Below are 24,795 nucleotides of genomic sequence, written 5' to 3'. Positions count from 1 at the left end.
TTAATAATTGTTAGTTCTCGTTCATCCTGTCTGGTTGCCCACACTTTTTTTTTTTTTTTACTCCTTTTGGTCATTAGGTGCTTTGCATTTCTCCTGCCTGAAAGAAGCCCCCTCTCACTTTTTTTTTTTTTAAGTCTTTCTATGCTTGTGCAATTGTTTGAGGGTTGCTTCGCACCGTGTTTGTAGAATAGCCAGACCAAGACAGGAGATGGGCTAATAAGCTGACATGCCACTGAGCTTTGCCTTGTCTGGCAGGATATATTTAGTTGTTAGCATGTCATGGGAGGAAGATCGTGCGCTGAAGTAATGTCACCTGTGCGGCTTCTGGCAGGTCAAGTGGTTTTATGAAAAGCAGATAACGACTTGGAAATGACTTCTCTCTGTAATTTGAGGTCATTCAAATTACTTCAAGGTCTTTATGAGATATTCATGATGTATTGCATTAAGCATTTGATTTTACACTGGTAATTGGATTTCTTCTTTTTTTTTTAATGCACATTTGCATAAAGTGGTTACGTAAATGATTATGGTAATGATTTTCTCACAAAGAAAATGCTCCTTCTAGAGAATTGCTCCCTCGATGCACCACAACCTCCTACCTTCACCAAATTTTAAATTTAGCCAACAGCTGCAGTCACGAATCCTTACTGGAGCAGTTCAAACCTCTGCGCTTCAAATGTTTCTTTTTCCAAAGCAGTAAAGGGTGGGTGGCAGTGATGCGCATCATTCTTTCACCTCAGTGACTTTTGTGTTGCCAGACAGATGACAGAAACAATTGGTGAGGTTCTATTCTTTTCTCTTTTTAGCGAAGCGATATGAAGCCTTTTTTTAAAGCATCGCTCATTATGAATCGCCTCCTCCCATTGCTGTTCTCTTACAGTTAGCGGCAAGTCTCTCTTTTCCCAAGTTCACCCGATATGTGTCTCTTTATTTTTTTGCTCAGTCTTGTCTGTTCTGTTGGATCTCCTATTCCAGTTCATTACCCAACCTCCCTTCACAATGACCCACGCGTCCTGCCAGAGCCTGTGGCCAGTCTGAGAGCCAGCCACTGCAGCCCAGTCTTTTACTTATTGGACAATGGTAAGAGGAGGGATGCGTCACATATCCACCTCATGGTCATATGTTTGTGGCTTTTTGCACTGTATGCAGCAATGAAGTGGACAACAGCAAGTGGGATATTTTGGGACGGGTGTGTGGTTCTGTGTTGCACCATGCATGCTAAGTGGATTTCCGCACTGTGAGCAATAACACCTGCAAAATACTTTTTTTTTTTTAATAGCCAAGCAGGGTTTCGTGACTTATGTGAGCTAAAATAACAATACAAATAAAAAAGTAGGACATCCAGGATTTTATTTTATGGCATATTATTTTTGAAAGCAGAACAAAACATTTTTTATGATTATTATAAAAACAGTAAAATTGCACAATCAAGCCACCACACACAGGGTATGGAAAACCAACTGAGCATTTAATCGATGTCCTTGAAGGTCCATGTACTAGTTTTTGTTCTCGCCACTAAGACAATTTATGACTGTGTCTTATCAGTAATGGTTTTCTACTACTAGTGTCACTTTTGTACCTACTAGTTTCCGATAAAGGACTGCTGTAAACTACTGTGCTGCACTAGTAACAGCACTACTAGGCCCAATCGGTAGGCATGTACTAGTAGCTTTTTACTGGACCACTTTGACATACTAGTTGGACCAACTGCATGTAACCAGTGAGTCCAAACTATATCTGACAACTGCATGCTACTAGTAAAACTAGTTACCATGTTCACTAGTAATAGTCTGAGCACGCACATATGTCAACTAGCGCATATTTCTGTCTCACTAGTTGCATATAGCTTTCCTCTTGTGTTCAGATATGTCATATACTAGTCATAAAAAAACATAACCAGTAAATCATTCTCCTTGTGAGCCTGAATTGTCTTACTAGTGAGTATAAAGCACATACTAGCGCGTGGATCTCAAGGCTAGCGATTAAATGCGCAAACGGCCTTTCATCAAACTCGCCATGTGTTCTAGAAGCAGACTGTTCTAACATTGTCATGCTTTCATGCAAGTGACTGTCTCACTGCTCTTGTCATCGCTGGGCAGACATGTTTTATGTGTATGAACTTTGACCTATAGGACCCTTTGTGCCAGGCATTCCCATGAGGGTACTTCTCCTTCCTCTAGTGCTTGACTGTCCGCATTAACGCATTCGCAAGTGAGACACAACATGGCATTCCATTACTGGCACGTGCAGCATAGAATCTCATTAGTTAATATTCTCAGCCACCACTGTCTGTCTTGTCACGACGTGACATGCATTTTTGGAACAAAAATACACATTTAAACTCATTCAACATAATTATTCATCAGTGGGTAGTAAGTACTATGTGTTGGCCAAATGGTCTTACATCATTTCAGGATGTTAATTGTGTGGAACATTGCAATTCCAATTATTGGCTCGCCACCATAGTCATGTGTCAATGCTTGAGAGTGTAATAAGAAGATCCAACAAACCAACACCCTGTAGCAATAGCGATTGAAAATTAAACATAACGCCTCCGCTTTTGAGGTTTTTCAAAATATCGTTATGCAATTCTGAGCCTATAGCTGTATTTTCAATGCTGCAACATCTAGTCAAGGTGTTTTTTTCTGAAAACTATAAAAGAGCCTTTTGTGCAAAAGTCAGTAAAGTTGTTTTAATTAAAAGTCTACGAATCCTCTGCAGTGAAGTAAATACCGTATATTTTTCTTCAATAGCGAGCTTCCGACAAGGTCATAATCACACAAAGAAAGATGTACTTTGGAATCAGACACATTCAAACAAATTCATGGTCAAGTTGTATTCACTAAATCATGTTTTTTTTCTGATGGCCCCTCGAGTTCAAACGACATGATTATCTACGTACAAACACTTAAATGCTTGCAAAATGTGGTTTACAATTTTTTTTGTTGGCCCTACTGTATGTTACTTTTGACCCCGGGTCGAATCTTTTTATTTTGGCTTCCTTGTCAGGCGTTCCCATTGCAAATCAGTGAAACGTGAAATCAAATACAGTATCGGCGATATTTGCAGTTCAACAAGATTGAATAGCGCCTATACCGTAAAGAAACCTGATCTAGTTGTTTGAGAGTTGAACCCAAATGAGATATTATGTTTCTCCGAGATTGCTGGAATGGCTGATGAGGAACTCCAGTGCAGCATGCATTGAAGAATCTGCACCTGCAGCGCTTATGCACGGTCAGATCTAATTAGAACGATTTTCTTTTATTTCAAGCCTTCGTTATATTCTGTTTTCATTTTTCTGTCGTTTTAGTTTGTACGGATTTATTTTTGAAGGGATTAACTGCTGCTTTGTTTCCTATTCCTTTGTTTCAGTAAAGGGACCCGGCAGAAAGTTAAGTCTGCCAACAGATCTTAAGACCGATCTTGGTACGGTAGGCGAAAGCCAGCAGTTTTCACGTGTCTTCCTTTGAGTCATTCGGTTTCTACTTTTGTCGTGTTTTCTAGGCTTTTGTGTTGCTTTTTTCTTATTTTCACGTTTTTTTGTTCTTTTCACTCTCTCCTGTTTAAGCTGACGGCCTGACGTGTTTGCCCATTTTCTTGCCATTGGTGTCCTATGATTTAATTTAAATCTTCTATATTCATTTCTTCTACATTTTGCAAGTGTTTATAAAGGTGACTTGTAATCCATAACTCTTATTTCAACATGAAGCTTTCTATCACATGATCTTGACTGGTCCATCCCCGCTTGTTTTTTGCAATCTCTCTTCCATCGACAGCGTTGCTCGACAGTGAATGGAACACGTGCTGGCTCTCTCATTGTAACTGGATCATTTTCTTCTTTAACAGCATTGCAGCAACTTGAACGTTTTCACTATACATGTCTAACTGCATCTACATCGTTGTGGGTTCCCTTTTGCTCTGCCTCTGCCGTACACCACATGCTGTCTCTCCTAAATACTTCTGCTTCTAAAGTTACACAAGTGCCTATTTTTCCTCTGTAATAACCTTTTATTTTCTTACAGCAAACTTTAATTTTAAAGTCAAATGCAAAAGAGACTCTATTTCAGTTTATGTTTGAGTTTATCGGCAAAGTGTGTTCAAATTTTCATCATGTAATACATATTAACAGTAAATAGTCATTCATTTTCTTTTATGGAAATAACAACCGTGGTTGATTATATTTTGAGTGACATAAAAATATTTTCTCAGTTTGTGCATGTGGGTGAAAGATGTCGTACACTTCAGGATGCTCTTGACAATTCTGTCAATTGAATGTTGATTATTCATGTCTTGAAGCAGTTGCGGCAAAACAGGGTGCTGTATTTGCTTTTAGCCAGCAGAGGTACTGTTGATTTAAAGTCGATCGTTTTTTTGGGTGCGACAAAGAAAATGACATCAGCTACGAGAAGCTGGCTACAAGCACAAAGAACAGCCTTGCAGCAATATAATCACCTTGTAATACAGTGTAAACGAAGCAGAACGTTCAGAATGAGCCATCCATCAGATCAATGAAAATACTTTTTTACCTTTAAATTGATTATGAGTTCCCCATTGCCAGGCCTAATAGTGACTAACACTTCAAGGTCAACAAATTAGCACAATTTTAATTACAACCATGCTTTATGACATTTCACAGAGGCTAATTAAAATGAGGATTTATTTATTTATCGATTGACTACGTTGCATTTATTTGACTAATTGATGTCACATGTTTCAGAGACTGAACTGTTATTTACATGCACACAGTCAGCTTATTTTAATGATGCTGAGCACCAAAGATCCTGGGCGGAATGAGGTTTGACTCAGAACAAAAGATTTTGCACACACATACAGCACACGTCACACACAGTTTCGCTAGACATAAATTAAGGTTGTGACAAGCACCGCACGGCCCTGAGGGAGGCTGTGTGAAGCTGCAATGCCAGTAAGTAACATGGAGGTCAAAGATTTAATTTCAGACGCAATGCTGTCACACGTAACAATAGCCAGGCCTCAAAACTGATCATGGGAAAAAAAATATACTCCTAAAACTAAAATAAGCATGAAACAAGCCTGTTTTGTCATACTTGTTAAAAAAAAATAAGCCTCACGTGTAATCCCTCTTTCTTCTTCCTGCTCATTCTTAACTCCCCTCCCAAACTGTCTCTCTTAATAGCACTGCAATATCCTTTTAACACTGCTTGCTCCTCTCACGCTGTGAAATTTACTGAATATCCGTCATCACAAGTCATGTTTTGTAAGAGGAAGCGCAACTGAATTTCAATCCCATCATAGAGTTGAGAGCCCTTTCTTTAGCCATTTAAATTGCAACATCTCATCTCATCTTCCCTCATGATACTTTGTGACTTATGTAGACGGATATTGAGGTAGCAGACAAAAATTGGAATGTGACCTTATTTCCTTCCTAACGCTTTGCCGTTATTACAGATCATGTCAATGGACATTGCACTAGCCCCACCTCCCAGCCCTGCTCGGCGGGGAAGCCTCGCGTCCCGATGGGTCCCGAGGGGCCACGGCTTGCCCGCAGAGGCCCTGGCCGACCGCCATTCCGCAAGGCCCAGTCTGCTGCTTGCATGGAGATCTCTTTGCCTGTGTCCCACACTGAAGGTGTGTGCTTGTCTTCCCGATTGCCTCCCTTTAACCTCTCTAACGTCCCTTCCCTCCGAAAAGTGCATGCTATCCTCTCACCCTGGCAGAATGTGTTTAAAAGAGCACGCTAATGCAAGTTTGCAAGCTTTTTCAATTATTCCGCTTATGTTGAAGTTGCATTAAAATATTTTCGGCAGTCGATTCAATATTGATTTCTTACATTGTTTGGGGCAGCCTACTTTAAGTTGTTGATATATAATGTAGTGGACATACATTCAAAGCAAATAAACAAAGCAAATGCCTTCCAACTTTGACGTTGTAAAAAATATAATTAAGCCAAAAATATACATATTTTTGCAGCTTGCATTAGCGTCATAAACGAAAATAACAAGTAAATGGAGGAATGCAAGAAATGACTCCTTGCATTGTGTTGCTTGTACCAACCAACTTACAGGCTTGAAATAGTTGTGCTAAACAAAAAGTCTTTCTTCTTTTTCTTTCATTCATCAAACACTAATGTGAAGAAAATTAGCTACAGGCAAAGTTTTGCTAAATTTGAGGTTGTTAGAAATCAATTTTGGAGTTTCTCGCTCTAAAAAGTAATCAAGCGTTCTTGCTTCCCCGCTCAGTCACGTCAGTCATTGCTTAATAATGCAAGAACACTAAATGACTTAAATGTTATGTTGAAACAACAAATCAGGAAAATGACAAATACAAAAAAATATAGATATATAAATATATACATACCATATACACACACACTAAATATTAAAAAAAAAAATGCTGCAAACACCTCTTTAAATTTTCTGCATGTTCCTGAGGCAAATTACATACATGACATGAAGTTAGACATTGTTTGACAAACAAATTAAATAAATAATCATATTCTTTTCATATTCACTTCCGTTTACGTGCATGTTCTATTTGATAAAAATGGCAGTGTGAGCCTGGCCACATTTGAAAAAGCCTCCTGTAGCGTGCCCACATAAAAGAGATGAATAGAAGGACGTCAAATTTGATTTGCACCCTGGCATTTTGACATTTTCCTCTTTCCCCTGTTGTATTCACGCAATGACTTTGATTCGTGGCATCTTTGAATGAAGTGACCCAGCAGGTTATTTACCAGTGTGCATACACACACACAGACACACGCACACGCACTCGCACGAGTGTGTACATGAGTGTGTACTCGTGTGCACGCTCATGTTTATCCTATTTGTGTTTCAGTCTTGCAATGTACATTATTTCATATTGCTGAAAAACAAAAAACAAATTGGAAAGCAAATTGGAAAATGAAGCTCTGAATGTTACAATTCAGACATTTACCTGGATAATTTGAACAGACATTTGTATCAACACCAAAGCCACCTCCAGGATACCTGATGTTTTCTTTCTGTATGATTAATTCCACTGCACGGCACCTCTCGTTAGATCCCCTTCAAGTAACGTTCCAGGGAATAATATCATGAAAGCAAATCTGTCTTTCTGGTGATTGTAGCATTGTGTGACTTTTCCAGATGGTGGAAATGGAAATAAGCAAAGGCTATAAGGCTAATCGCAGGTTGGTGACAGACTATTAAATGTCACTGATATGAGGATTATGATAGTGATTGAATTGAAACTGTGGAATGACCAACTGAGAATTGAAATGTCTGTTCTGGTTTGGTTTGGTTGGATTGGAAGAAGAAGCATTGAGTTTTATCACTGTTGAGTTTCCAACAGTCGGCTAATCAGGATTTGATTTCCTATGGAAAGAGAGATAGTCGGGGTGAGTGTCACCTGAGTAGCAATTGAATTTTATGTTAAATTTACATAAACTATTGCCAAGGAAAACTAAGTAGAGTAATAACAGAAGTGGTCCTAGAATAGTATCTTGAGGAACCCCACAAGTGACAAAAAGTGACATTTGATAGATTTGAGTTGAACGAACAGAAAGATATGATTTAAATCACTTGTAGACATTTCCTGTGATAGCAGCAAATAGTATCAATGGATACTCAATTTTATGGCAAATTGTGTCCAATTGTGCACTCAGTGCTTCAGAGTCAGCTCTTTAACAGGATAAGTACAGATTATTGTTTCAGTGTACAACAATAACCTAAAAAAAAAGTGGAAAGATCCACAAAATTAGTGTTCTGCTTGCCCGTATCAGTTTTAGGAATAAACTGTGTCATGTTTACAAAAGTATAATCCCCAGTGTGCACCAATCCTAAATGTGTGTCGTTAGAAGAAAACAACATGCAAAATGAAGCCTCCCCTGTCCTCCCCCGTATGTTGTGTGGTGAACAGATGCTTTTCAGATGAGGCCATTACACGTGCGCTCATCTACAGTCTTTACCACATTTGGCGGTGTTGTTTATCTGTCACGCTTCCTTACCACAGTGAAGAGCCAGCAGGATCACTGCAGTAATTGAAGGTCAACAAGCAGTGGTAGAGAGGAGGCTGATGTTAATGAGGCCTGCATGGCAGGTGAAAAGACAGAGGAGGGGAAATGGCAAGGAAGCTGCACTCGATGGATCTATTCCATACCTTTGGTGTCTCTATTAGATTTATGGAGAAAGGATGGTAAAGATGTTGAGGCACAAATTGTGACTTTGAGTGTCTTTAGTCTTTGACCGTGTTCCGATCCTCCAGTTGCCACTTTCTTTTTCTTCTTTCCGCACCATTACATTACAGTAAACATTGTGTGAGTGATAAACACTTCAAGGCCATAACCAAAATTAAAAAAAACTAATTTCTGAACATTTCTTAACACCACATCACAAGCTAGTTCACCGCACACGGTTCATATTTCCTCGAAGCATCGTATGTTCCCATCTTACTGAGGACTATTTGTACAGTGCACATTTTACTAAAACTCGAGCCGGTTACTGAAATATTTTTAAAAATTGATCGCAGTGGGTTCATGTGACTCAGTGACTATTGGACCAGATGCTGAAGAAGCTTTCAAACCACCATCACCCACACACATTGATGACTGCATGATATAGAAATGAAAGTGGGGTGAGGGTTACTCGCTCTCGCTCTCTCTCTCACTCTGTCATGTATTGCATTGAAAAATTAAACCGTGGAGAATTTAAACGAGAAAAAAAATGGTTGAGGTTGATGTAGATTTTCTCAAGGTGACTCTCTGTGATTCTGCAAGTTGGCTTGGTGCATGTTGCTCTGTCTCACATACTCAGATTGTTGTCTCCTCCTACCCAAGGCTGACCTAGCCAGTAGCTCTAGTTCCCTTTAAGGGCCTGCCCAAGGGTCCCTGTATCCTGTCAAGGTACCACTGTGCCTGACTTTTACGAGCCAGTGCCCCACTGGCTGTGTCACACAGAGTAAAGAAAAAAAACAAACACCCAAGATACACATGACAAGCCCAGACAACTACCCTCCAAGCTCACTGTGAAAAAAGTTGTTTTCTCTTTGGCTCATATACAGCAGTGTTGTCATGATACCAAAATTGGATTTGAATTTCAAAATATATCGTCAGCGGCATTGTAGAAGCTCTCGGCATTGTGTTGAGGACTTATGAGATGTATATTTGGTACAAAATTGTGGTTGTCATGCAACAGTCTTGTATAGAGGCTGAATGTGCATGCGTTGTAGCACTACGTTTGTATTAGATCTCATTAGATGCATAGAAATGGTGCTGAAATGGTGTCCAGAGAGTGAGGTCACTAGCATTAAGTCTCACTCTTCTGTTGACTGTGTATATTTCAAGAAGTCCCTCCAAACTCAGCTGCAATCTTTTCTTTCTTTCCTTTTTGTCGTTCTCTGGCACAACTGTGCATCTGTTTGTCCTATGTTTCTTGACTGGTCGGCTGCGATTGTTTGTACTGTGTTGCGTCTGTGTGCGTGTGTATGTTTTGTTGGGGCGTCGGGATGGGTGGGCTGCTTTGTCTTCTGGGCTTTATGTTGTGGGGGATCGGTTAGGTTATGCATCCAGGAGGGCAATGCTCCAGCAGTTTCACGGAGTCACAATGTACTCTCACGACGAACACCACACCACCACCCCCTACTCCTGGAGTGACAGAGGTAAGGGGACGCATCGGCTGCTTATTGATGACGTCAGTCCTTCTTTTCGTTAGTACGTCTGATCCATGTGCCTTAAAATGCTTCCTGTCCTGAGGCGGAATGCGGGTGATGCTATCGTTCTTGAATGTGTTTTGCAAGGATACTTGGCAAGAAGCCACTGTGCGGTATATCTCCACACACTCCTTTCATGGTGTATTTTAGCCCGTGCACACGTTTCTCATATCACCTAGAATAGATGCTGAGAAATTTCTCAAAATCATTTTGAACCTGATATGTGTCCACTCGGCTTTGCGCCATCTGTAGTTGTTGTTACATAAACTCGGCACTCACTCACTAAGGCGGTGCTGCACGGTGCCTGGTTCTAAATAATTCACCAGTGCTGTAATACAGAAATACTTTTATGATGGATGGATGGATGTGTGTGCGTGTGTGCGTGCGTGTGTGCGTGCGTGCTCAGAAAGATTCACTCTGTGCTCTCTGTTTTGTGTGCGAGTGACCACTGTTCTTTGTATTTTTGTGTATCTGAGTGTTTGGTTGTTATGCTTTTTTTAAATTCATCGCCGATTAATCGGTTATCGGAATTTTTTTATCGGAATCACCAAGGAGCTTAGACCATTTTCACCTCCTGTTTCCTTGCACCTGGATTCTACTCTCAACTGCTCCACCCAAATAGTAACAAAAATGTTCATAACAGCGGCACAAAAACACGAAAGTAATGTCGAGTGGTATTTTCAATTTTTGTTTCTATGCCGGTCTATAAACCGGTCTGTGATGCAAAAAGATTGGAGGTTGCTGTAGCATACTGAAATCGATTAACCAATTTTGACTCAACTTTCATCATGTCATAGTTGACTATAAAAAATGTAGCCATTCAACCCCTTATGTGTGAGTGTGTGCGTGTGTTTCAACTATCCTGTCTCAACAGTGACATTTCATTGCTTTATGTGGCAATATGGCGGAAAGCTGTCATAGATCTTCTAAATGTCTCCTTACACCTCTTACCAGTCTCCTAAATGTTTCCTCTGAATTTCCTGTCTTCATATTTCGTTTTTTAATACCCACCATATTGTTCTTCTCTTCTGCGTTTATTACTGTCATTAATCCATCCGTCGACACTGCTGTTCTCTCACTAAATTTCCCTCTTTTTAATCATCTCGTGCTTCTCCCCTCTTGCATCGGTGTCTGTGTTTGTGGCTCTCCGGTGGCCGCCGCCGCCGATGCAGAGAGTCGTGAAAACTCCTTCAGCCGCTCACGTAGCTCCAGTGTCTCCAGCATCGATCGAGACACCAAAGAGGCAATCACCACTCTTCAGTTTGGGGAGTCTTTTGGACGAAAGAGCGACACTTTGCCCACACCGTGTCTGTGGGTTGGTACCAGCCTTGGTATGATCTTGCTCATTCCCATGTCCATCCCCACTGACCAGGAGGAGAGGATGGAGGAACAAGTTACCATTGGTCCCTGTGGTAAGTTCAGATGAGAAATCTAACATTTCTGGAATGAAAAAAACATTACAGTATAAGAGTGAAAAGACTCTCCTGGCTTCAAAAATTTTCACAGCCAGGATTCGAGGTTTTTGTTTTGACATCTATATTTTCTGTTTGTATATTGGCCTGGTGTCCCAATACTTTTGTCCCAGAGAATCCTTATTATCATAGACAACAACAATTGTTTGCATAGAGTCGTCTTAATCATGCAAAGTCCACTCTGTTGTTGTTCTGTGACATCTCAATCTCATTTTAGTGGGAACCATTTGAAGTTGCCAATTTAAAGACCCACAACGGGATTTTTAAAAACACATTTTACAACGGGAACGAGGCGGAAGAAAGCCTCTTACGAAAGGTCACTCGCTTAAGCGTGGCTACACTTGATATGTTTTCAGTCTGACGTGTTTTGTGGTTAGTTGATAATGTCACACAAACTGAAATGTCATCGTACTTCAGGGTCCTCCGCTGCTATAATTGGGAGTCTATTTGTGTCTTAACAATCACACCATTATTTTTTTCCCCTTCAATTTGGCCTTTGAGGTCATGATTGATATAAATGAAAACAACAACAGAGGGGCACAATTTTGGAGGTTATTTAAGAAATGCGGTCATACGGGAAATGCACTTTTATATTCAGTACAAATCCCTCACTGTAGTCTTATTTTTTTAGCGACATCTCGAAAGTTTGAAAACAAATGTTTTGCTTGAAATAAAGATTATTTTTGCCTTCCCTCTGATGGTTCTGCCAAACACCCTTAGGTGCAGTTCTGATGCTAAAGGGCTCTGTGTTGCGCTTTGGCTTCTTGGACTGCATGGGTGCACTCATCCAAAGCCCCTACGAGGTTTGGCGTGATGTCAACGCCCCAGAAGACCCCGACCGACCACGAAAGCGCAAGCTGGTGCATTTCTCGCCCTCCTCCTCCCAGGATACCTGCGGAGAAGGACATCTGGCTATCGTATGCTCCGAGAGGCAAGCCAAAGTGTTCTTGATGCCCTCACAGTCTTGCCTCTTCGTCCACAACATCACAGAGTCGTCGTTCGTCCTACGGGCTGACGTGGTGTCAGTGTGTAATAGTGTGTGCCTCGCCTGCTTCTGCGCCAACGGACACGTCATGACCCTCAGGTATGACTTTGAGAAGAGCTACTGTATGTTTTCCGAGTACATGACACACTATTGAGAGTTGTTCTGAAAATACATTCAGACTTTCTCCACAATGGAATCATTTCTTGCAAACGGGATAGCGTTATATAAGAAGTGCAACATTATTTTCGATGTAAAAGCATACGCAGTGACAGGAGCCACTTACTTGCTTACTAATTGCCTTCTATTGTTGTCATTGCCCACAGTTTGCCCAGTCTAAGACCGCTGATGGATGTTAATTACCTGCCTCAGACAGACATGCGCATTGCGAGAACCTTTTGCTTCACCAACGGGGGTCAGGCACTTTATCTCAGTTCCCCGACAGAGATCCAGAGAATTACATACAGCCAGGAGATGTATGACAATCTGCAGGTGTGTGGAAGCATATCACAATAGATTTAATTTGACATCCATCCATGTATGTGCCAATGTATTACTCGACTGCTCTATTTGTTTCTGAGGAGCCTAACAGGCTATGATATATTTTACTGGTCCATCCAATGTGGCCCAGAGAGTCTATAATGTCAACATTACAACATGGCCTATGGCTTTCTGGTTTTAGGGAACATGATAGAGGTCAGAAAAGAATGAGCTTGTGGGGATATTGCTTCTCACTGGACCACTGGTGAGCCTGAGGGTGTTTGAAAAAGGCACTGAGGCGGACAGTAAAGCTTCTCCCTCAGGCAGAGTGACGTCAAGCTCTATGACTGGCTGCCTGCTTCTGGCTCAAACAAATTCTTGAGCTATGTTGTGAGAGTGGCTTGGCTCAGAGATTTTCTAATCTTCTCAGGCTGCTTGTCAGCTGAAAGGGAGAGAAAGTGAATCCACTGGGTTGATTCCTTGTGGGTTGCTGTTTTTGTGATGGTCAAAAATCTTTGCGTCTTAGACTGTAGTATTGAGTGTACTGTAGTTGGGCCAGTTGACGTTAAAGACCCTGTTAAAGAGATTTCTTTCTAAATACATTGAACGTATTTAAATATATTTTTTGTAATTGAAATAAATCCTGAAAACATGCAAAATATAAGAACTATAAAGTAATTGTTAGGGTTACATACATATATAGGGTTTATATGTAAATATACATATTCATTTACATATACATACAAATGTATGCTTTGTCACATAGCTGGCAAAGGCTATGTTAAAGGGGATGGTGCAACACTGCCACCTTAAGGCAAACAAATTGAATCTGGTCTGTCAAGGAAATGTTAATGTAGGATCTAGGATGGAAAAAATAATCTTGTCAAAGATAGTGACAATAGCATGATGTTGGATGAAGATACTGCATTTTTTTAAATAGAGTTTAATCATATTTTCCCGTCACCTTTTTCGGTGGTGAAAGGTAAAACTCTTTATACCGATGACAACACACGAAACAATTGTGATGCCTGGTTATAAATATATTTTTACCACCTTGCTATGGTGTTTCTAACAGCCTTGTCATCACTTGTAGGAAATGCTGGGAGAGCTGTTTACGCCAACAGAAACACCAGAGGCCCAGAATAGAGGCTTCCTAAAGGGCTTCTTCGGAGGGAATGCTCACACATTTGACCGAGAGGAGCTCTGTGTGTATTCCTGCTCTTTTCGCTTATATTTATCCTATTAATGGTCCACCTTTATAAATCCCTGATCTTATTTGGCCCACAGTTGGTGAGGCAGCAGCAGGTAAGGCTTCTCGGAGTTTGGCCCAGCACATCCCTGGTCAGGGAGGGGTGGAGGGAATGAAGGTGGCAGCTAGTGGAGCAGTTGGTGAGCTGGCCAGGGCCCGCATCGCGCTGGATGAAAGAGGCCAGAGGCTCGGCGAGCTGGAAGAAAGAACTGCGCTCATGATGACCAGTGCAGAATGTTTCTCCAAGCATGCTCATGAGGTAAAACCCAGGACACTGAAATCACATACGGTACTTTAAAAAGCAACAAAAAGTGACATGTTGTGACTTCTTTTTACAGCTCATGTTAAAGTGCAAGGACAAGAAGTGGTACCAGTTGTAATTACGAGAGCCAAGTGAGGCTGACTGATGGATTTCTGAGGGCGCATTGTGCTGGGGCGCAGGAATTTTAACTCTGCGGATGAGCGATAATAAGTGAGGTTGAAGACTTTCTCTTAATGGCTTCTGAGTCAAATGTGTAACATTGTCACACAGTAAGAGGACAGGAGAGATCCTCATTTGATTGTTTGCTGAGAAAGATGGCGAGAAACAGGATGGTAGCATTTGGAGGACCGTGTGTGTGTGTGTGTGTGTGCGTGTGTGTACGTGTGTGAGTGCGTGTTCTGTCCGGGTTTGGACCTCACTGTATAGATAGATACACAACAATTATGATATCAACATGACATGCATGAAACAAAAAGGAATGACTATCAAACTGCCATATTAAAAAGCAGCATGCTTACTTTAATGCTACTTTGACAGGAGATTCAATTATTATTATTTTTTATTTAATAATATAGCCAACTACAGAAACTATGAAAAACTTTCTATTTTTTGAAATATTGACAAAAATCTATATATAAAAACAAATGTATACCTGCATTGCTATTAAGCCAAAACTTGTGTTCTTTTCCCTTTCCTCGTTTTCCTTTTGACTTTTATTTCCCGCAAAGATTTCCTGACACACTTCAAACGCACATAGTTATCTTTCTCTTCACATACTAAAATATAACACTAAAACTTTGTTCATAGCAAGTACTCTTGGCTGCAGCATAGTGCAACCATCAACGGATTTTGCTACTGCACCATTAAATCAAGTTTACTTTTGGGCTGCTGCTACTTTCAAATACAATAAACGACAAGGCTGTATTCCACTCCCCAACTACCAATCAGGATTCAGAGAAGAATCGTTTCAGATGTATGCAAAGGCTTGGAGAACATACCATATGTTTATATCAACCTATATATAGATATATTATTCACGTGCCATAAAAAAATTTCAGTGCAATCAGTGTAAAGTTACAAAGAGCTAATAAGTAATGGTGGTGAGAGGTCAATGGTTGATAAAGGGGCATTTAATGGAGTCCAAAAAAATGTGTTTTCCTGAGTACAATAACACTCAAGAGACTTACATTTCTGTTGTTGATTCACCGTTTGGGTCACCATTTGCGAGATGTGCAGGTTTAGTGTGAAACTATGATGTGCGTATGTGCAACAACGAGTGCTACACTTTAAAAAAAAAATAGCGATAAACGATACAAGAATACAATGCGCTCAGTCTCTTCCAAAGCAATTAAAAAGGACTACTATCCTGTCATCTTCCCCCACTTCAGTTGTTACAAGTTGTGACTTGTGTATATTCAGGATTTTAATGAACCTGCGTGTTCATAACAGTGATTGTTGCTGTCTGTGTGATGGCAGTGCAAAGAGGAGTTGGCCTTCACCACCCATTCAACCAACTTCCTCGTGAGTTGTTAATCGGTAAATGGTTCCACACAAAAAAAAAACAGTATTTTTTCCAGTACTATCCAGATGTGAGTCAGTGAACATGTTCATGCGTAAAACAGCAGCAATTTCAACTAAAGACAACTGTGTTACTTTATTTCATTCAATATTGTTCTTGATATGGTATCCTCTTGTCGCAGTCCTATATTTGATGGTGACCGCCTCTTAAATGAAAGGCTCTTGTATGTTTAAAAACAACAAATGTTTCATGATACATGGTGGTGTATCATATTGTGATTGTGTTGTACATGTCAGTGCTACGCGACACAGGCCAGCGACATCGAATGGAGAGGATCTTTTGTACCTGTGTATTTGTCTGTATTTTAAAACAATCTGAAAAAAAATCTCTTACACATTAGGCCTTTATGCCCTCAAGCATAGACAGAAATTAATCACTGCGCCTTGATTATGTTGATATCACTCCTGCATTGAGGTGCACAAACACACATGCAAAGTGCAGCGAAAATGTGCCGCTGTAATGTCTCTTTGCTTTATTAGATATTAAACCTGCTCGCCAGACAACTGAGACTCATTTTCACCAATCAAATTAAATAGATGAGCTCCACGCATTTTATAAATTACCTTTCTTTTGACACATATGAGACAGCTTGTGAAAACATTTCTTTTCAACACAGTCTGAAAGGCAGGAAAAAAAGGTATGAAGAAAAAAAGTGATCTCAACTGACAGGGTGTTTTATTTAAATATTTTTTGTTTTATATATTATATGTACTTTTCAATATTGGGTGAGACAAAAAATATGATACAGATGGGGTATTTTTCTCTATATATGTTGTACCTGTCACTGCTGGTACTGTCTAAACCACTGAAACGCTGTTCTTCACGGTAATATTCTTGGGGGGTAAAAAAAATGCATTTCTCAAGTTTTCTCGATGATGGCAGCAAAGTTTGTCTTATTTAAATGGATTCTACCACTTTTTCTTCTTAATATTATATTAGTGTAATAGAAATTACTTGACTAAAAGAGCTGAGCATATGTTGACGCATAAGCAAACTGACAATAAACATGGATTGATGTACATTGTTGAGAGCTGTATTGATCATTGGTGCAATTTTTGTGTATAATTTGCTGCCAAACAGCGTTTGAATATTTCAGGATGACATCATGAGATGAGTCAGTCGAAAAGATATTAAACCCACCACACGCGTTAAAACTTCCGTATTGACACGCAATCCAGCGTCTCATTGGGCAGAGTGCTGACCAATTGAAAAGCAGTCTCCTCCTGGCTCCTCCCACTCATTCACATACTTTTTAGCAGAAGGATGAGGCGTTCAGGGAGCAGCTAACGTTAAGGCTAACGCTTTAAATGAACTGCGACCAGTCATGTGCGTATATTAGACACGTTAAAACATTTACCTGTGCAATAGTGGACTTTAAATGGAGGCGGAACTAACAGACACTGGAACGGCACCACTATTCTTTCAACCATATAGAAATCCGGACATTTTAATTAAGTGAAACAATGGCAAGTTGACTTAAGTTGAAACTTAAATCAAAACAAGTATAAAGAGGCAACAATCGCGCAGAGTCGATATTGGACTATAATGTTGCTCCGATTCTGTTTATGGTCCCTTTTGGGTCTGGTTGTGTTCCGACCAGAACTTCCGCAGGTTCGGGCCGACTCGGCAACACTTAGCGCTGCAAAGACCCTTGTATGGGGGCCCGGGTTAGAGCCAAATATTGTCCTTCCAGCCCGTTATTTCTTCATCCAGGCAGTGGACAACTCAGGGAGAAAGTAAGTACCAATACCGTAAAGTGTATCCGATAAAGCGATTGGGAGATCCGTCACTGTCACTTCAATAGCGTCGTAGCATCCACGACTCTCATATTCCAGTGTGTCTTATTCACACCTATTCATTTCCTTTTATGTTCTTCTAGAAAGTTATTTCAGGTGAACAAAGGTGCCATATTTCAAGCCGCTCTGCGATATCGTGTCACATTTCAGAAGAGTGAAGTTGTAAATCTCGCCAAAACGTGTATAATAACACAGCTGTTGAGGTGTAAGCCATTCAACGACGAGGGAGCAGACAGAAGAAACTATTTGCCCCGGGGTGGAAGACGTAAAACGGACGTCATTTTACACCTGTCATCTGACCTATGAAGGCATCCTGTTGCATTTACTGTCTCTGTAATCTAATAGATCAATTGCATATTTGAGCAGTTGCACCTTTTGAACAAAAACAATACACAGACTCAAGTCTCAAACTTGCACTTTTTGAGTTCCACCACAATAATCAACAATAAGATATGATAGCAAAGTAGGCTGAAGTGTTCATTAAAAACAAAGTGGGTGGTTCTAATCCTACAAATATTTATATATTTATTATATATTAAATATAATTTAATATCATTGTAAACCACTGAAACATTAGGCACAGTTTAAGTGATGAGACATGGAGAAAATGCAATTGTACTCAATCAAACCCGGTTTAAAAAAAGTTTAAAAGTTAAAGCCACTATCAGTAGGCCTATGCAGTCTGGAGATTTAATTCAGTGATACCTTCTTATACCACAAGAGGGAGTCCATGACACATCGAGAACCATTAAAGTAGTCTCATTCCAGGCAAATATTTAGCAGGGCTAAATGACTTCCGCTCTTTCCTGTCGCAGTCTAACAACTTCACCAGGGGAGAAAACTTTCGAGGTGAAGATCACGTCTCCATTGGAGCATTTCACCAGGATCTGGATTCAAGTTCTGGATCGTCAGGATGGCTCTTTCCTGGTTCGCTACAGAATGTACGCAAGCTACACCGACCTCCACATCCAAGTTTTGCTCGTGGACCAACATGTGGCCAAGTCCCCTTACATCCTCAAAGGTGGATTGTGAAAGTCGAATCTGTTCTGGGACATTTTAGAATTGAATTTTTATTACTTGTCCTGTCAGGACCGGTGTACCACGAGGGCTGTGACTGTCCACAACTAGACGACTCTGTTTGGCTGTCCCATATGGGCTGTCCTCACTCCTTTCCCCAGATAAAGAACGACCTGTCCCAATTCCTCAGCGTCGACCCAGATCGTAACGCTCAGGAGATTCCGCAGCGCTTCGGGCAGCGACAAAGCCTCTGCCACTACACCATCAAAGATAACAAGGTACACACAGGACGTCATATACAATTTTTTTTTATTATGTGGTGGACTAAACTGTAGAAGGAGTCAAATAATTAAACTCAAAAGACATGACTGAATTGTCCACACTGTTTAACTTTGTCATTTTTAGGTCTACGTGAAAACACTTGGTGAGCACGTCGGTTTCCGAATCTTTATGGATGCCATCCTCCTGTCACTGAGTAGAAAGGCAAGTGTGCAAGTCTGGCTTCTGGCTAGGCCGGATTTACTGTGCGGTCCCAAGTGCCCAATCCCAATTTAATGCTCAGATTCTAGTGTTTTTTTTTTTTTCCTTACTCTATTTCCAAAAAAGACCTGATTCCAATCTGTAGATATCTAATTCCTTGAATTATCCATCCATCCATTTTCTGAACCGCTTAGTCCCCACGGGGGTCGCGGGTGTACTGGAGCCTATCCCAGCCGTCAACGGGCAGTAGGCGGGGGACACCCTGAACCAGTTGCCAGCCAATCGCAGGGCACACAGAGACAAACAACCATTTGCACTCGCACTCACACCTAGGGACAATTTGGAGAAGTCAATTGGCCTACCAAGCATGTGTTTGGGATGTGGGAGCAAACCGGAGTGCCCGGAGAAAACCCACGCGGGCCCGGGGAGAACATGCAAACTCCACACAGGGAGGGCCGGAGGAGGAATCCAACCCGCACCCTCCTAACTGTGAGGCGGACGTGCTACCCAGTGCGCCACCGAGCCGCCTCCTTGAATTATTTTGTCTATAATTCATATCTGCGCCTCTTTTCAGGAAAAAAAATCGAAATTGTGTTACTTAACCCATGCAGTGCAATGTAGCCTCCATCTTTTACAACACATATTATTAATAGAAGCATTCACGTTTCCAGGTAAAGATACCCGACTTGGAGTTTTTTGTTAACCTGGGTGACTGGCCGCTCGAGAAGAGGAAAGCCACTCAGAACACTCATCCGATCTTCTCCTGGTGTGGCTCAAACAACACCAGAGATATTGTCATGCCCACATACGACCTGACTGAGTCTGTCCTCGAGACCATGGGCAGGTAAGTGCTCGCTCAATGCAATGAAATGAGTCATTGGAATCCGCCGAACATGATGCTGTGAACCTTTTTGTCACATGTTGCTGTGAATGCTGAAATTCGACTTGCATTGTGTTGTCACATTTAATGAACAGAGTCAGCTTGGACATGATGTCGGTGCAGTCAAGTACGGGCCCGCCGTGGGCCAAGAAGAACGCCACGGCCTTCTGGAGGGGGCGGGACAGCCGTCAGGAGCGTCTGGAGCTCGTCAAGCTGTCCAGGAGCCACCCGCACGTGATCGATGCTGCCTTCACTAACTTCTTCTTCTTCAAGCACGACGAGAGCTTATACGGCCCGCTGGTCAAGCATGTCTCCTTCTTTGACTTCTTCAAGGTGAGTGCTATGAGATCAGAATTGATTATCAGGAGCAAATACTGTGTATAGTCAGTTCATGTGTTTTGTCTGTCTGTTTTGGCTTCAGTACAAGTACCAAATAAACATTGATGGCACCGTGGCCGCATATCGCTTGCCTTACCTTCTGGCCGGAGACAGCGTGGTGTTCAAGCAGGAGTCCGGCTACTACGAGCATTTCTACAACGAGCTCGTGCCGTGGGAACATTACATCCCGGTCAGGGCGGATCTCCGGGATCTGCTGGAAAAGATCCAGTGGGCTCGAGACCATGACGAGGAGGTTAATTTTATTATTCATTGATTGGATTTGTGGTTTCTATTGTGGATTTCATTCGAGTATTTATGCTCATGCCATTTTTGTCTTTTAGGTCAAGAAAATTGCTCTTGCAGGCCAACAGTTTGCACGCCAACGACTTACGGGAGAAAACATATTTTGTTATTATTACCAACTTTTCAAGGTAATATATGAAACATTATTTTTTACGAGACCAGCAGCAACATTTCTTTGTTTGAAAGAAAATACACCCAGGTATGTGTCTGTATGCCTCTGTTTGAATTTTGATTGCTCTGCTGTAGGAATACGCTCAACTCCAGGTGAGTGAACCCAAGATACGTGAGGGCATGGAGCTGGTAGAACATCCCACTGACGACCTGTTTCCATGTTCCTGCCTACGAACGCTTGTAAGCACACCATGTTGTCATCCTTGTGTTCATCTTAAAACAAATAAAATTATAAATGTTGCTGTGATCCGCAGCTGCAAGATTCTTGACAAATGTTATATTTTTATTTTCTACTGACTACTCATTTTTGTTTGTACTAAATCTATTCATTGTTTTATAGGTGAAAGATGAACTTTGATAGACTTCAAAGAAGACTGACAGCCTTTTTTTTTGTTCTTGACACTTTATTGCCAAATTCTGAATGTAATGTTTCATTGGGGCCATCATTTCTGTACTTCTAATACCATGACTTGAATATTGAATGATTTTTTAAATAAATATTTTTCTTTTACTCTTAATTCTGGGTTATTTTAATCTGTATGAAACATTATGGAACTCTGCCACAGAGATGCAAACCACTCGTCGACTCTGCTGCTATTTGGTCTTTTTTTTTTTTTTTTTTTTAAGAGATTTGTTTATTCCTTTACTTATGTCCGTTCGTCATTTACCAATGGAGATATCGCCCTCTGCTGGACAATGTATAAAACAGCGTGTGATACACTTCCGCAATCGCGCTGAGAACCGGAAGTTTGTATAGTCGCTGCTGGTGATGTGCATTCCAGTTCTTTTAAGTCAACTGAATCATTAGAATCTGTTCACTCAAAAGATTCGTTCAAACGAATCGTTCAATGAATCGTCCCCCCCACACACACACACGGATCCTTTTTTTTTTTTTATAAATCAAATAATCAAAGAAACACCACTTCTTTTATGCACGTTTTCTCCAAGCTAACGGCTAACTTTATTGCATGAAGGGATGCGCTGTTATGCAAAAACGGGGAGATTATGCTTCTCTTTGGGTTATCTTTATTTTATAATACTTATAGTAGTTTTTAAATAACGTGTATGCATATATACGCCTAAATATTGTTATCCAATATATCTACTGCAATTTCACATTAGATTGCTGGTTTGAAATGTACTTTTATTATTATTATTTTAATAAACATTAAAACCTGTTAAAACTTGACTGGTGTTTTATTCGTTGTTTTTATTTTTTTGGGCATGAAAACAAAAATCTGACATTTGGTTAACTGCTTTATATGACAATATGTATATGTGTTTTACGTTGTGTACTATGTGTTGGTGTCCCCCAAAATAAAGAGCAAGTAGTCAAATACACATTCTTGACACGTACAAAAAATGCATAAAGTTATTAGGTACACTAGGTACAGTGGTGTACCTAATGGAGTGTCCGTGTGACGTCAAAGATCAACCAGCCAATCAGGAGGTGGGGGTGAGGGCGGGTGTGGCATCTTTTCACTTTCAGTTAAGCTTTGGCCATGATTTTTCCCTAATGAAGTGAGTGGCCTGTTATTAGGTACACCTGAAAATGGCGGCGTACCTAATGGAGTGTCCGTGTGACGTCACAGTTCAACCAGCCAATCAGAAAGTGGGGGTGAGGGCGGGTGTGGCACTTTTCACTTAAACCAGGGGTGTCGACCTCCAGTCCTCGAGGGGCCGCGTTCCAATATGTTTTCCAAGTGACCCTCGTTAAATACACCTGCGGGAAAAGATTCGGTGCTTTTCACGTTCGGCAGGAGCTAAAACTTTTCACGCAGGTGCACTTAACGAGGGACTCTTGGAAAACATGTTGGAACGCGGCCCCGAGGACTGGAGTTTGACATCTGTGCTTTCAACCCTACTTTGAAAGCCTAATTCGAGTACTTTGAAACCTGAACCCTCGCTTTAAACTCTACTTTGAAACCCTAACCCTAGTATGAAACCCTACTTTGAAGCCCTAACTCTAGTATGAAAGGCTACTTTGAAGCCCTACCCGTAGCTTTAAACCCTCCTTTGAAACCCTAACTCTAGTATGAAAGCCTAGCTTTAAACCCTAGTTTGAAACCCTAACTCTCGGGCCGCGTTCCAATATGTTTTCCAAGTGACCCTCGTTAAACGCACCTGCGGGAAAAGATTCGGTGCTTTTCACGTTCGGCAGGAGCTAAAACTTTTCACGCAGGTGCACTTAACGAGGGACTCTTGGAAAACATGTTGGAACGCGGCCCCGAGGACTGGAGTTTGACATCTGTGCTTTAAACCCTACTTTGAAAGCCTAACTCGAGTACTTTGAAACCTGAACCCTCGCTTTAAACTCTACTTTGAAACCCTAACCCTATATGAAACCCTACTTTGAAGCCCTAACCCTAGTATGAAAGGCTACTTTGAAGCCCTACCCGTAGCTTTAAACCCTCCTTTGAAACCCTAACTCTAGTATGAAAGCCTAGCTTTAAACCCTAGCTTGAAACCCTAACTCTCGGGCCGCGTTCCAATATGTTTTCCAAGTGACCCTCGTTAAACACACCTGCGGGAAAACTTTCGGTGCATTTCAACGTTCGGCGGGAGCTAAAACTTTTCACGCAGGTGCGCTTAACGAGGGAATCTCGGAAACCATGTTGGAACGCGGCCCCGAGGACTGGAGCGCGACATCTGTGCTTTCAACCCTACTTTGAAAGCCTAACTCGAGTATGAAATCCTACTTTGAAACCCTAACGGCTCGCTTTAAACTTTACTTTGAAACCCTAACCCTAGTATGAAACCCTACTTTGAAGCCCTAACCCTAGTATGAAAGGCTACTTTGAAGCCCTACCCGTAGCTTTAAACCCTCCTTTGAAACCCTAACTCTAGTATGAAAGCCTAGCTTTAAACCCTAGTTTGAAACCCTAACTCTCGGGCCGCGTTCCAATATGTTTTCCAAGTGACCCTCGTTAAACACACCTGCGGGAAAAGATTCGGTGCTTTTCACGTTCGGCAGGAGCTAAAACTTTTCACGCAGGTGCACTTAACGAGGGACTCTTGGAAAACATGTTGGAACGCGGCCCCGAGGACTGGAGTTTGACATCTGTGCTTTAAACCCTACTTTGAAAGCCTAACTCGAGTACTTTGAAACCTGAACCCTCGCTTTAAACTCTACTTTGAAACCCTAACCCTAGTATGAAACACTACTTTGAAGCCCTAACCCTAGTATGAAAGGCTACTTTGAAGCCCTACCAGTAGCTTTAAACCCTCCTTTGAAACCCTAACTCTAGTATGAAAGCCTAGCTTTAAACCCTAGTTTGAAACCCTAACTCTCGGGCCGCGTTCCAATATGTTTTTCAAGTGACCCTCGTTAAACACACCTGCGGGAAAAGATTCGGTGCTTTTCACGTTCGGCAGGAGCTAAAACTTTTCACGCAGGTGCACTTAACGAGGGACTCTTGGAAAACATGTTGGAACGCGGCCCCGAGGACTGGAGTTTGACATCTGTGCTTTAAACCCTACTTTGAAAGCCTAACTCGAGTACTTTGAAACCTGAACCCTCGCTTTAAACTCTACTTTGAAACCCTAACCCTAGTATGAAACCCTACTTTGAAGCCCTAACCCTAGTATGAAAGGCTACTTTGAAGCCCTACCCGTAGCTTTAAACCCTCCTTTGAAACCCTAACTCTAGTATGAAAGCCTAGCTTTAAACCCTAGTTTGAAACCCTAACTCTCGGGCCGCGTTCCAATATGTTTTCCAAGTGACCCTCGTTAAACACACCTGCGGGAAAAGATTCGGTGCTTTTCACGTTCGGCAGGAGCTAAAACTTTTCACGCAGGTGCACTTAACGAGGGACTCTTGGAAAACATGTTGGAACGCGGCCCCGAGGACTGGAGTTTGACATCTGTGCTTTAAACCCTACTTTGAAAGCCTAACTCGATTACTTTGAAACCTGAACCCTCGCTTTAAACTCTACTTTGAAACCCTAACCCTAGTATGAAACCCTACTTTGAAGCGCTAACCCTAGTATGAAAGGCTACTTTGAAGCCCTACCCGTAGCTTTAAACCCTCCTTTGAAACCCGAACTCTAGTATGAAAGCCTAGCTTTAAACCCTAGTTTG

General features: G+C 41.3%; 2 protein-coding genes across 13 annotated transcripts in view; both read left to right on the top strand.

Annotated features, from left to right (window-relative positions):
- The window catches only part of stxbp5l (syntaxin binding protein 5-like), a 62,066-nt gene extending 46,657 nt beyond the window's left edge, over window positions 1-15,409 (top strand). For 4 of the 12 annotated variants that reach the window (XM_037280877.1, XM_037280876.1, XM_037280875.1 and 1 more), the window contains 10 exons: window positions 976-1,080; window positions 3,373-3,426; window positions 5,428-5,607; window positions 9,514-9,615; window positions 10,839-11,078; window positions 11,859-12,222; window positions 12,447-12,612; window positions 13,694-13,805; window positions 13,888-14,108; window positions 14,188-15,409. In XM_037280877.1, the coding sequence (XP_037136772.1) occupies window positions 976-1,080; window positions 3,373-3,426; window positions 5,428-5,607; window positions 9,514-9,615; window positions 10,839-11,078; window positions 11,859-12,222; window positions 12,447-12,612; window positions 13,694-13,805; window positions 13,888-14,108; window positions 14,188-14,229 (1,586 nt within the window). In that variant the 3' untranslated portion in view covers window positions 14,230-15,409. The remainder of the gene's footprint in view (window positions 1-975; window positions 1,081-3,372; window positions 3,427-5,427; window positions 5,608-9,513; window positions 9,616-10,838; window positions 11,079-11,858; window positions 12,223-12,446; window positions 12,613-13,693; window positions 13,806-13,887; window positions 14,109-14,187) is intronic. The other 8 variants (XM_037280883.1, XM_037280882.1, XM_037280885.1 and 5 more) reach the window with 5 other exon arrangements.
- Window positions 15,410-16,928: 1,519 nt separating this feature from the next.
- poglut2 (protein O-glucosyltransferase 2) lies at window positions 16,929-21,228 on the top strand. The gene is made up of 10 exons (XM_037280888.1): window positions 16,929-17,426; window positions 18,302-18,507; window positions 18,576-18,781; window positions 18,909-18,986; window positions 19,655-19,827; window positions 19,959-20,196; window positions 20,285-20,494; window positions 20,583-20,672; window positions 20,791-20,893; window positions 21,054-21,228. Exons 1-10 carry the CDS (start codon window positions 17,236-17,238, stop codon window positions 21,071-21,073), a joined length of 1,515 nt encoding a protein of 504 aa, XP_037136783.1. The 5' UTR covers window positions 16,929-17,235; the 3' UTR covers window positions 21,074-21,228.
- The last annotated feature ends 3,567 nt before the right edge of the window (window positions 21,229-24,795 follow it).

The sequence above is a fragment of the Syngnathus acus genome, chromosome 21, assembly GCF_901709675.1.
Source record: "Syngnathus acus chromosome 21, fSynAcu1.2, whole genome shotgun sequence".
Taxonomy (NCBI): domain Eukaryota; kingdom Metazoa; phylum Chordata; class Actinopteri; order Syngnathiformes; family Syngnathidae; genus Syngnathus; species Syngnathus acus.
Note: the sequence above shows the minus strand (reverse complement) of the source record. Positions and strands in the feature narration are given on the sequence as shown.